This window comes from Populus nigra, chromosome 12 (assembly GCF_951802175.1).
Source record: "Populus nigra chromosome 12, ddPopNigr1.1, whole genome shotgun sequence".
Taxonomy (NCBI): Eukaryota; Viridiplantae; Streptophyta; class Magnoliopsida; order Malpighiales; family Salicaceae; genus Populus; species Populus nigra.
This window is the reverse complement of record NC_084863.1, coordinates 11,519,656-11,529,809: the sequence shown is the minus strand read 5'-3', so window position 1 is coordinate 11,529,809 and position 10,154 is coordinate 11,519,656. Positions and strand designations below refer to the sequence as shown.

Below are 10,154 nucleotides of genomic sequence, written 5' to 3'. Positions count from 1 at the left end.
TAAATTATAAATTTCGATTCTAAATTAATTAAAGTTAACCAATCAAACATTTAACTCGGATCATGTACTCATGTACTCAGTTGAGTTTAACAAAATTCAATACATGGAAATCACAGATCATAAAACTCATTCAAAAGCAGCAGCTGCAGGATCTGGAGGGCTAGTGAGAAAAATATCAAGAAGTTGATCAACTGTTCTAAATTCCAGGTCTGGATATAGCCTAGAAGCCTCCAAGTCATCCTCTCCCAGTTCAAACCCCATCATGTCACCCTTCACGAACAAACTGTGAAGAATAGAAACTGGAATATTTTGTGGATGTGGAAGGGCTGCAACAGATGTTAGCAAGAAGTCAAATGCTTTGAAAAGGTGAAAAGAAATCACCTGAAAATGTAGTTTGGGATAAAAAAAAAATTATATAGAATGGAAGAATCCCATTAATCAAATGAAAAGGGCAAGAAGCCAAAGTATATCAAATATTAAAAAATAACGAGTCAACAGATATTTCTTACTCTCAGAGAGCTTCACTATCTCATCCTCAGGGACGTAAATCCTATTAAATGTCTTTCCAGTCTTCTTCTCCCAAAGGGAAATAAGTTCAAGCTGAGTTACAATGTTCTTCTGCGGCCGATAGATTACAACTCGATTGCATGTTTCGGGGTCATCAGCTATTTTGATGGTGTACATGGCTATATCTTCTTCATAGTTTATCACCGCTGTTAAACATAATATATAGATACTGATGTAGTGTACGTGTACAGTAAATTTGGATTTTTATTTACACAATGACGATAATGAATGAATGGAATAGATGTTTTCGTACCCTTAGCTTCACCAGAGCCATAGACAGAGATATCTTTAGGTTGCTCATGTGGACGAAGCAAGTAATTGACAAAATATGCACCAAAGCAATTTGCTGACACAAAAGTGTAAGGGATTCCGGCTTCCTCTGTGGCCCTTCTAATCTTCCTCTTCTTCTCAAGGAAAGCTTCAAATGGGGGCAAGGGAGTCACTCTGTCCTCTTCAACTCCAAAGTCTGACGGAAAGAACCTCTAGAATGCACAGAAAATTACATGAATAAGCTTAGCTAGCCCACCACACATGCACATAACTATATATAACATTCTCCAAATTGTTGTACTTTAACAAGAGGATATATACCTTTATATTACCAGCAACTTTTATGGCTTCTATGATTTTGAGTTGGTCGAGAACCTGAGGGTAAGCTACTGTGGAGATTACTACATCCACATGACGAAGAACCGATACAAGTTTCTCCTGCTCATCGAATTCTCCCTGCAACACTTGAAAACTGTTTAGTTATATAACGTCATTCTTTTGAACAGGTACATGTAGAGTGAAGGGTAATCATGATGAATGCTGGTAAATTAGAAAACGAAGGGGTAATTAGATTAATCAATAGATACTTGAACAATGGTGACCCCCATGGCTTGGAATTCCTCGCGGATGCCTATTTTAGCAGGAGAAGATTGAGTGGTGATGGGACGAGCATATACGTAAGTTTGGTGACCCATTGAAACACTTGCTTTCACCATAAACTTGCCTAAGTAGCCAGTTCCCCCAAATATGAGGATCTTGCTCATCTCATTCTCCATGGCTAATTGCTCTCTCAGCAACCACAACTAGCTAGATAATTTATAGAGCAGAAAATTGACCTCAGGTTGGTGTCGTCATACACCCCTCTGCTCTTAATTTTGTGTTGAAAAGACCCACAAAGTCTTTTTGTCATTTTATTTTACAATAAATATCATCCTGCCCCTAACAATTAAGTTATTATTAAAAACAAATATCAAATTATCAAATAGTAAACTTTGTCAAAATTATCAAAATAAATAAATGTTATTATTAAAAAAATCATTAATATCAAGAATAATCATAATAAATAATCATGCACATTCATGATCAATTAATCCAGTCCAATAAAATTATCAAGGAGTTCAAGGAATGAGTATTATTTTGGGATAGATCTTATACCATAAATTTGCTACGAGTTGTTTTTCCTTCTTTTATTTTATTTTTTTTTATCTCAACTGTTTTTAGGTTAAAAGCAAGGAAATAGTTTTATTTTTTTTATGAGAAAGAAGATAAAAGAAAAATTACCATAATAGATGTATGATAATGGATATATATACCTATTTAAATTCTTTTAACTCTTACCTTATTCATCAACACATTTAATTTATTACATTAATTTTAATCAAGTTTATAATTTGACAAGCAGGGACTCAATTAAGAAAATTAAGTCAAGGGCTAAATTATATTTACTCTAAAATACGATGACTAAAAAACAATAAATTCAAAAATCTTTTTTATATGAAAAAATAAAATATAAATGCCAAAGTAATTTTTTTTAATTAAATTCAAGCATTTTAATACACAATAATAAAGAGTCTAAACTATAGAAACATGTTAGTCTGAAGGATACGATGAAGTTAAAAATCTAAATCACAAGTACCACAATTACTTGATGGTCTGTCTGATGTAGAATTTAGAATATCGAGTCAATTAAAATATTAAAAATCACTTCCAAAACACGTTTAATAATAATAATAATAAATAAATAAATAAATAAAAGAAGCTTTCATGTTTATATAGTCCAAAACATGAATGACAACACAATACGAACGTAGAGGAGCCCATGACAGTTAGACTTTCAAAAAAAGCTGACAAAAATGTCAGAAATTGTATTATTATGGTGAGATTCATTAATAATTTTCATAGGAGGTCCCATTATTTGTGCGAGGGCAGGGTGCAAGTCTTTACATGCCTAAGAATTTCTTTGCCACCATAAATTAGTAGGTTTTTTTTTAATGCTTAATAAGTAAAAAAAACTAATTAAATTGAAAAAGTAAAAAAGAATAATTAAAATAAATAAATTATATAAAAAAATAATTAAATCAATTAGAATATTTAAAAATCTTATGTACGTGAATCCACTATCCTTTTCTTATTGGTTACTTTTTTATAAGCATGAAATTGAAAAATTTCAACCGAACCAAACCAAAAAAAAAAAAATCAAACTGAAAAAAACCAAGCCGAACTAAAATCAAATTCATCAGAAAGTCCAAAAAAACCCCAAAAAATAATATAGTTTTTGAATTTTAATATAAAATAATTGAATCGAAACCAAAACTGGTCGATTGGGTTTTGGTTTTTAATATAATATAACGAACCAAAACCGGTCAGTTGGAACTGGTTTCAGTTTGGTTTTAGTTTTATTTTTTGTATTTTATAAAATTTTAGTTTGATTGTTTTTATAAATAAAAACCAGACCAAACTGAAAATGATCATCCCTAGTTAAAAGTATCTTGCATTTATATTTTAAGTATCAATCTAGAGTAATTTTATTATTATTATTATTATTATTATTATTATTATTATTATTATTATCTAAAGAGGCATCTTCAGAGATCTATGTATTTAGATGAATTTAATAGTTGATGGCCCTAAAATTTAAATTAAAAAATTAAAAAAACAGGAAACGAAATTCTTTAATCACCAAACAAACCCTTAGAATTACATTAACAGCCTCAAACCTCCAAAGCAAACCTATTTTTGGAAATGAACTGGGCAAAAATCTGGAAAAGCAAAAGATGATCAAGGGCGGGTCTTGGATGGTTCAAGCCCGAGTCAGAGTCAACCCATTATCGAAAATCACTCCCGCTCAGGTCCCTCTTCCTTTAACAAGGAATTGCAGTTTTGAGTTGTTTCATTTAAAAATCGGATATATTGATTGAATCCCATAAATACAAACCCTAATAAAAAAAGATTTGAATCAATTCAAATACACGATGGTTTCCTTGAATGGAAAAGTGAGTAGATAGTGTTTTTTTCCCTTTATTTATTATTAGTTAATGCAATTTTTCATCAGACATCAAATTTTTAAGGCTTGATGGCTTGAGAATTCAAAAGGTGGAAGGTGTAACCAAATATCCTCCTATGTTTGCTTTGTTTTGTAACTTTTGGATGGAATTGCAATTTAGAATATTAAATAAAGGATGTTTTCCTTTGCCATAGTTGTTTTTCCAGCTTTCCCTTGTTTCTCTGTTACAACTTTTATAAGGTAGATTCGCTGTGAGATTGAAGAGCTGTGCTTTCTTAGTGTTTTACTAGTTACATGACCCGCGCGATGCAGCGGGTCAATGGTTTTTGCATAAAAAATATCAAAAAAAGTTAAGATTTAAAAGTATTAGGTTTTTTTGCAAAGCTATACCCAAGAGTCTTGGGTGTGGCTGCAACGCCTGACCCAAAAGTAATATTTATAATATTAATAATAATATTAAACTAGCATGACCTAAATTTAAGTGGGTCTGATTGCAATACCAGACCCAATAGTCTTGGATGTGGGTCTGACTGTAAGGTCGTGTCATAAAAGTATAATAATTAAATAGATTAATTAAAAGAAAAAACCAAAAGGAAGAAAAACAATTAATGAAGAAAAAGAAAAAAAAATGAATTAACTGGGTTAACCCTTCAAACCAGGTTAACCCGTTAAACCTTGGATTCATGTCGTGAAAGTTTGATAACTAGATAGAAAAAAAAATTGACGGGTTAACACAAAATTAACTGGGATAACCCGTCAAACCTGGGATCCGTGTCATGAAAATTTGATAACTAAATAGAAAAAAATAAACATTAATAAACTAAATTAAATGAAAAAAATTAATTAACATGGAAAAAAACAAACAAAAAGGCATCAGTTTTTTCACTGTGGACTCCAGTGTGCAGTCCATAGTTAAAGTCATAAAAACAGCAAAAAAAACAAAAAAAAAATAATTAAAGGCAACAGTCGATAACTAAATAGAAAAAAATTTAATATTGATGAACTAAATTAAATAAAAAATATTAAATAAAAAGAAACAATAAAAGAAGAAAAACTTATAAGAAGAAAAAAACTAATGAAGAAAAAGAAAAAAAATCTAAATTAAGTGGGTTAAACCGTCAAACTTGAGATCCGTATCATGAAAGTCTGACAACTAAATAGAAAAAAATTTAATATCAACAAACTAAATAAAAAAATTAATTAAAAAGAAAAAAAAGAAGGCATCAGCCTTTTTATCGTGGACTGCACTGTGCAGTCCACAGTGAAAGGCATAAAAAAAGCAAAAAAAAAAAAACTAAATGCTTTAGCCTTTTCACTGTGAATTGCATACAATATTAAAAGATGAAATCGGAAGAACAAAACTAATGAGGAAAAAGAAAATAATATGAATCAACCTGGTTAACCGGTCAAACCTGGAATTCGTGTCATGAAAGTGTGATAACTCAATAGAAAAATGATTTATTATTAATGAAATAAATTAAAAAAAAAGATTAATTAAAAAGGAAAAAGCGAAGAGAAAAAAAACCTACAGGAGGAAAAAAATTAATGAAGAAAAAGAAAAAAAATATGAATAAATTGGGTTAACCCGTCAAACTTGGGATCCATGTCATGAAAGTCTGATAATTAAATAAATAAAATTTAATATTAAGAAACTAAATTAAAAAAATAATTAAAAAAAGACAAAAAAAACTAAAGGCATCAGTTTTTTCACTGTGAACTGTATTGTGCAATCCACAGTAAAAGGCCTAAAAAGAAAAAGAGAGAAAAAAACAAAGGCACACACCACGGGTTAAAATTTTTTTCTTGCATAAAAAATATAAAAAAGGCTAAGATCTAAGAGTGTTGGGTCTTTCTGCAAAGATATGCCCAACAGCCTTTGGTTTAGCTGCAACTCTTGACCCACGAGTAATATTTATAATATTAATAATAATATTAAACTTATATGACTCAAGTTTAAGTGAGTCTGACTACAATACCGGACCCAAGAGTCTTGAATCTAGGTCTGACTGTAAGGTCGTGTCATAAAAGTGTGATAATTAAATAGATTAATTAAAAAAAACAAAGAAAAAAAAACTAACATGAAGAAAAAAAACTAATGAAGAAAAAGAAAAAAATCTGAATTAACTGGGTTAACCCTTCAAACCAGGTTAACCCATCAGACCTAAGATTCGCGTCATAAAAGTTTGATAACTAAATAGAAAAAAAATTGACGAGTTAACCCGTCAAGCCCGGGATATGTGTCATGAAAGTCTGATAATTAAATAGAAATAAATTTAACATTCAAAAACTAAACATGAAAAAAAATTAATTAAAAAGAATAAAAGCAAAAAACAAATTCCGGGTCAACTCGTCAAACTTTAAAAAAAGCAAAAAAAAAATTCCAGGTTAACTCGTTAAACCAGGTTAATCCGTCAAACCCGGGATCAGTGTCATGAAAGTCTGATAACTAAAAAAAAATTAACATTAACGAACTAAATTAAACAAAAAAAATCATTAAAAGAAAAAAAACACAAAGAAAAAAAGCAAAAAAAAAAAAAACCATAAAGGCATAAAAAGCAAAAAAATAAAATAAATAAAATAAATAAAATAGAAAAAAATTAAAAATGAAAAAAAAAACAGCTTAGCGTTTCACTGTGGACTGCATGGTGAAACACTGAACAATTTTAATATATGTTATTAATTAAAAAGAAAAAAAATTCAGGTTAACTCGTCAAATCAGGTTAACCCGTCAAACTTGGGATCCGTGTTATGAAATTCTGATAACTAAATAAAAAAATTAACATTAACAAACTAAATTAAAGAAAAAAATTCATTAAAAGAAAAATACACACAGAAAAAAGAAAAAAAAACAAACAAACCCATAAGGCATACAAAACAAAAAGAAAAAGAAAAAGAAAAAAACTGCTCAACGTTTTACGGTAGACTTGCACAGTGAAACCCTGAAAAGTTTTAATTTATTATTAATTTTGTTTATATTCTTTCAAACACACACAAAGGAACTCTCTTCCTCCTTTACTGCATTGTTCTTCTTCCCCTTATATTCCAATGAAACTTCTCTTTCTATGAAAAATAAAACGAGAACTGTAATCTTAAAGGATATAATTTAATTGGTCAGGTCTTGAGTTTGTTTCCTAGAAATTACCAGTTCTGAGTTCCATAAATTTCAGAGTCACTGGAGACTTACATGGTCGTTAACTTCAGGATCCGTAGGATTAGTTGAGATGTGTGCAAGTTAGCCCGGACACCCATGCTAATTAAAAAAAAAAACGTTAGCTAACTTTTGGATTTCTATTTAACACAGTACGAACGTAGAGGAGCCCATGACAGTTAGACTTTCAAAAAAAGCTGACAAAAATGTCAGAAATTGTATTATTATGGTGAGATTCATTAATAATTTTCATAGGAGGTCCCATTATTTGTGCGAGGGCAGGGTGCAAGTCTTTACATGCCTAGGAATTTCTTTGCCACCATAAATTAGTAGGGTTTTTTTTAATGTTTAATAAGTTAAAAAAAAACTAATTAAATTTAAAAAGTAAAAAAGAATAATTAAAATAAATAAATTATATAAAAAATAATTAAATCAATTAGAATATTTAAAAATCTTATGTACGTGAATCCACTATCCTTTTCTTATTGGTTACTTTTTTATAAGCATGAAATTGAAAAATTTCAACCGAACCAAACCAAAATAAAAAAAATCAAACTGAGAAAAACCAAGCCGAACTAAAATCAAATTCATCAGAAAGTCCAAAAAAAACCCAAAAAATAATATAGTTTTTGAATTTTAATATAAAATAATTGAATCGAAACCAAAACTGGTCGATTGGGTTTTGGTTTTTAATATAATATAACGAACCAAAACCGGTCAGTTGGAACTGGTTTCAGTTTGGTTTTAGTTTTATTTTTTGTATTTTATAAAATTTTAGTTTGATTGTTTTTATAAATAAAAACCAGACCAAACTGAAAATGATCATCCCTAGTTAAAAGTATCTTGCATTTATATTTTAAGCATCAATCTAGAGTAATTTTATTATTATTATTATTATTATTATTATTATTATTATTATCTAAAGAGGCATCTTCAGAGATCTATGTATTTAGATGAATTTAATAGTTGATGGCCCTAAAATTTAAATTAAAAAATTAAAAAAACAGGAAACGAAATTCTTTAATCACCAAACAAACCCTTAGAATTACATTAACAGCCTCAAACCTCCAAAGCAAACCTATTTTTGGAAATGAACTGGGCAAAAATCTGGAAAAGCAAAAGATGATCAAGGGCGGGTCTTGGATGGTTCAAGCCCGAGTCAGAGTCAACCCATTATCGAAAATCACTCCCGCTCAGGTCCCTCTTCCTTTAACAAGGAATTGCAGTTTTGAGTTGTTTCATTTAAAAATCGGATATATTGATTGAATCCCATAAATACAAACCCTAATAAAAAAAGATTTGAATCAATTCAAATACACGATGGTTTCCTTGAATGGAAAAGTGAGTAGATAGTGTTTTTTTCCCTTTATTTATTATTAGTTAATGCAATTTTTCATCAGACATCAAATTTTTAAGGCTTGATGGCTTGAGAATTCAAAAGGTGGAAGGTGTAACCAAATATCCTCCTATGTTTGCTTTGTTTTGTAACTTTTGGATGGAATTGCAATTTAGAATATTAAATAAAGGATGTTTTCCTTTGCCATAGTTGTTTTTCCAGCTTTCCCTTGTTTCTCTGTTACAACTTTTATAAGGTAGATTCGCTGTGAGATTGAAGAGCTGTGCTTTCTTAGTGTTTTACTAGTTACATGACCCGCGCGATGCAGCGGGTCAATGGTTTTTGCATAAAAAATATCAAAAAAAGTTAAGATTTAAAAGTATTAGGTTTTTTTGCAAAGCTATACCCAAGAGTCTTGGGTGTGGCTGCAACGCCTGACCCAAAAGTAATATTTATAATATTAATAATAATATTAAACTAGCATGACCTAAATTTAAGTGGGTCTGATTGCAATACCAGACCCAATAGTCTTGGATGTGGGTCTGACTGTAAGGTCGTGTCATAAAAGTATAATAATTAAATAGATTAATTAAAAGAAAAAACCAAAAGGAAGAAAAACAATTAATGAAGAAAAAGAAAAAAAAATGAATTAACTGGGTTAACCCTTCAAACCAGGTTAACCCGTTAAACCTTGGATTCATGTCGTGAAAGTTTGATAACTAGATAGAAAAAAAAATTGACGGGTTAACACAAAATTAACTGGGATAACCCGTCAAACCTGGGATCCGTGTCATGAAAATTTGATAACTAAATAGAAAAAAATAAACATTAATAAACTAAATTAAATGAAAAAAATTAATTAACATGGAAAAAAACAAACAAAAAGGCATCAGTTTTTTCACTGTGGACTCCAGTGTGCAGTCCATAGTTAAAGTCATAAAAACAGCAAAAAAAACAAAAAAAAAATAATTAAAGGCAACAGTCGATAACTAAATAGAAAAAAATTTAATATTGATGAACTAAATTAAATAAAAAATATTAAATAAAAAGAAACAATAAAAGAAGAAAAACTTATAAGAAGAAAAAAACTAATGAAGAAAAAGAAAAAAAATCTAAATTAAGTGGGTTAAACCGTCAAACTTGAGATCCGTATCATGAAAGTCTGACAACTAAATAGAAAAAAATTTAATATCAACAAACTAAATAAAAAAATTAATTAAAAAGAAAAAAAAGAAGGCATCAGCCTTTTTATCGTGGACTGCACTGTGCAGTCCACAGTGAAAGGCATAAAAAAAGCAAAAAAAAAAAAACTAAATGCTTTAGCCTTTTCACTGTGAATTGCATACAATATTAAAAGATGAAATCGGAAGAACAAAACTAATGAGGAAAAAGAAAATAATATGAATCAACCTGGTTAACCGGTCAAACCTGGAATTCGTGTCATGAAAGTGTGATAACTCAATAGAAAAATGATTTATTATTAATGAAATAAATTAAAAAAAAAGATTAATTAAAAAGGAAAAAGCGAAGAGAAAAAAAACCTACAGGAGGAAAAAAATTAATGAAGAAAAAGAAAAAAAATATGAATAAATTGGGTTAACCCGTCAAACTTGGGATCCATGTCATGAAAGTCTGATAATTAAATAAATAAAATTTAATATTAAGAAACTAAATTAAAAAAATAATTAAAAAAAGACAAAAAAAACTAAAGGCATCAGTTTTTTCACTGTGAACTGTATTGTGCAATCCACAGTAAAAGGCCTAAAAAGAAAAAGAGAGAAAAAAACAAAGGCACACACCACGGGTTAAAATTTTTTTCTTGCATAAAA

At 29.4% G+C, this 10,154-nt stretch overlaps 1 protein-coding gene across 1 annotated transcript; it reads right to left on the bottom strand.

The window, feature by feature from the left end:
• Positions 1 to 1,717, bottom strand: LOC133670178 (eugenol synthase 1-like). The gene is made up of 5 exons (XM_062090684.1): positions 1,425 to 1,717; positions 1,159 to 1,293; positions 821 to 1,049; positions 510 to 713; positions 1 to 326 (listed from the first exon to the last, which is right to left on the bottom strand). The coding sequence occupies exons 1-5, from the start codon at positions 1,611 to 1,613 to the stop codon at positions 127 to 129; spliced, it is 957 nt and encodes a 318-aa protein (XP_061946668.1). The 5' UTR covers positions 1,614 to 1,717; the 3' UTR covers positions 1 to 126.
• Positions 1,718 to 10,154: the final 8,437 nt, after the last annotated feature.